This window comes from Chanos chanos, chromosome 6 (assembly GCF_902362185.1).
Source record: "Chanos chanos chromosome 6, fChaCha1.1, whole genome shotgun sequence".
NCBI classification, from domain to species: Eukaryota; Metazoa; Chordata; class Actinopteri; order Gonorynchiformes; family Chanidae; genus Chanos; species Chanos chanos.
The window spans coordinates 745001-747500 of NC_044500.1; the positions used below are offsets into that span (position 1 = coordinate 745001).

General features: G+C 41.1%; 1 protein-coding gene across 1 annotated transcript in view; it reads right to left on the reverse strand.

The window, feature by feature from the left end:
• The window catches only part of dync2h1 (dynein cytoplasmic 2 heavy chain 1), a 163782-nt gene that overhangs the window by 31643 nt on the left and 129639 nt on the right, over positions 1–2500 (reverse strand). The window contains exon 79 of the mRNA XM_030776669.1: positions 1446–1556. Within this exon, the coding sequence (XP_030632529.1) occupies positions 1446–1556 (111 nt within the window). The remainder of the gene's footprint in view (positions 1–1445; positions 1557–2500) is intronic.

Below are 2500 nucleotides of genomic sequence, written 5' to 3' on the forward strand. Positions count from 1 at the left end.
CCGGATAATGGCTCAAACCTTTCACTGATCTCACACACACAACTAAACCTGTCACTGATCTCACACACACAACACAACCTGTCACTGATCTCACACACAACACAACCTGTCACTGATCTTACACACACAACACAGACAAGCTGCTTCATCTCACACATCCTACCACGGGCTCAGAGACAGATGCAGTGAGAGATCAAAGAGACACAGAGGAAACAGAGAGAGGGCAGAGTGTGGAAACACAAGTTCAGAATTTATGGCACAGTTTAGACTACATTTGATCATTCACAGTAGAGTTTAGACTACATTTGATCATTCACAGTAGAGTTCAGACTACATTTGATCATTCACAGTAGAGTTCAGACTACATTTGATCATTCACAGTAGAGTTCAGACTACATTTGATCATTCACAGTACAGCTTAGACCGTAGCTGATCATTACTGACATCGTTTAGACTGTAGCTGATCATTACTGACATCGTTTAGACTGTAGCTGATCATTACTGACATCGTTTAGACTGTAGCTGATCATTACTGACATCAGTTAGACTGTAGCTGATCATTACTGACATCGTTTAGACTGTAGCTGATCATTACTGACATCAGTTAGACTGTAGCTGATCATTACTGACATCATTTAGACTGTAGCTGATCATAACTGACATCATTTAGACTGTAGCTGATCATTACTGACATCGTGTAGACTGTAGCTGATCATTACTGACATCATTTAGACTGTAGCTGATCACTACTGACATCGGTTAGACTGTAGCTGATCATTACTGACATCATTTAGACTGTAGCTGATCATAACTGACATCATTTAGACTGTAGCTAATCATTACTGACATTGTTTAGACTGTAGCTGATCATTACTGACATCGTTTAGACTGTAGCTGATCATTACTGACATCATTTAGACTGTAGCTGATCACTACTGACATCGGTTAGACTGTAGCTGATCATTACTGACATCATTTAGACTGTAGCTGATCATAACTGACATCATTTAGACTGTAGCTAATCATTACTGACATTGTTTAGACTGTAGCTGATCATTACTGACATCAGTTAGACTGTAGCTGATCATTACTGACATCGTTTAGACTGTAGCTGATCATTACTGACATCATTTAGACTGTAGCTGATCATTACTGACATCATTTAGACTGTAGCTGATCATTACTGACATCATTTAGACTGTAGCTGATCATAACTGACATCATTTAGACTGTAGCTGATCATTATTGACATCGTTTAGACTGTAGCTGATCATTACTGACATCATTTAGACTGTAGCTGATCACTACTGACATCGGTTAGACTGTAGATGATCATTACTGACATCGTTTATCATGAACATCTGCAGCTGATGAACTCATACACATGAAGTGCATGTAAAACACTTACTTACACACACACACTCACGTAGTAACTGTGCACTGACCTCATAAGTGACCTTAAGGCTGGACTGGAGCAGTATGGGAGGGAATTTGGGATGGACTTCAGCTGTTAGCCACAGACGGAAACCAGCCTTGGGCTGCATTGTGTTCAGCTCCTGATAATGGGAGGGGAGAGAGAGAGAGAGAGAGAGAGAGAGAGAGAGAGAGAGAGAGAGAGAGAGAGAGAGAGGCAGAGATTCACAAATGCACACACATATTATGTCTGTGTTTCTGTGACTATCAGTCTGTGTAGGTACACAGCATAAACATTGACTCTCCTGACTTCCTGTAAACAGTGTGTGATGTAAGCAGTTAACAGTCTTGGTTCTTGTAAACACTGTGATATAAGCAGTTCACAGTCGTGGTTCTTGTAAATACTGTGTGATGTAAGGAGTTCACAGTCGTGGTTCTTGTAAACACTGTGTGATGTAAGGAGTTCACAGTCGTGGTTCTTGTAAATACTGTGTGATGTAAGGAGTTCACAGTCGTGGTTCTTGTAAACACTGTGTGATGTAAGGAGTTCACAGTCGTGGTTCTTGTAAATACTGTGTGATGTAAGGAGTTCACAGTCGTGGTTCTTGTAAACAGTGTGTGATGTAAGGAGTTCACAGTCGTGGTTCCTGTTACAGGATGAGTATGACTGACAGATGGAGAGGGCTCCAGTGCAGAGAGTACCTGACAGTTTTGGGTTCAGGCACTGATTCAGACACTGAATCATGGATTGCTTAAGTATCAAATAGTCTTAAGCATCTAAAGGTTGACAGAAGTGGTTCTGAAAAGTCCTGAGGTAGGTTCTGATGGATTTATTAGAACATGATAATGTCTGACTTTTGAGCAGTTGCAGTTCTGATTAGTTCTAAGAGGTCCAGAGTGCAGATTAATCTTACATGCACACACAAAAAGATACACACCCCCACACACACACGCACACACACACACACACACACACACACACACTAGACAGTAATCAAGCACAGCCGTATAAGATGGGGAGATACAGGACATCAAACACAACTCCAATTAGTGTTTCTGCACCAGCAATCAGCAATCTCTCTCTCTG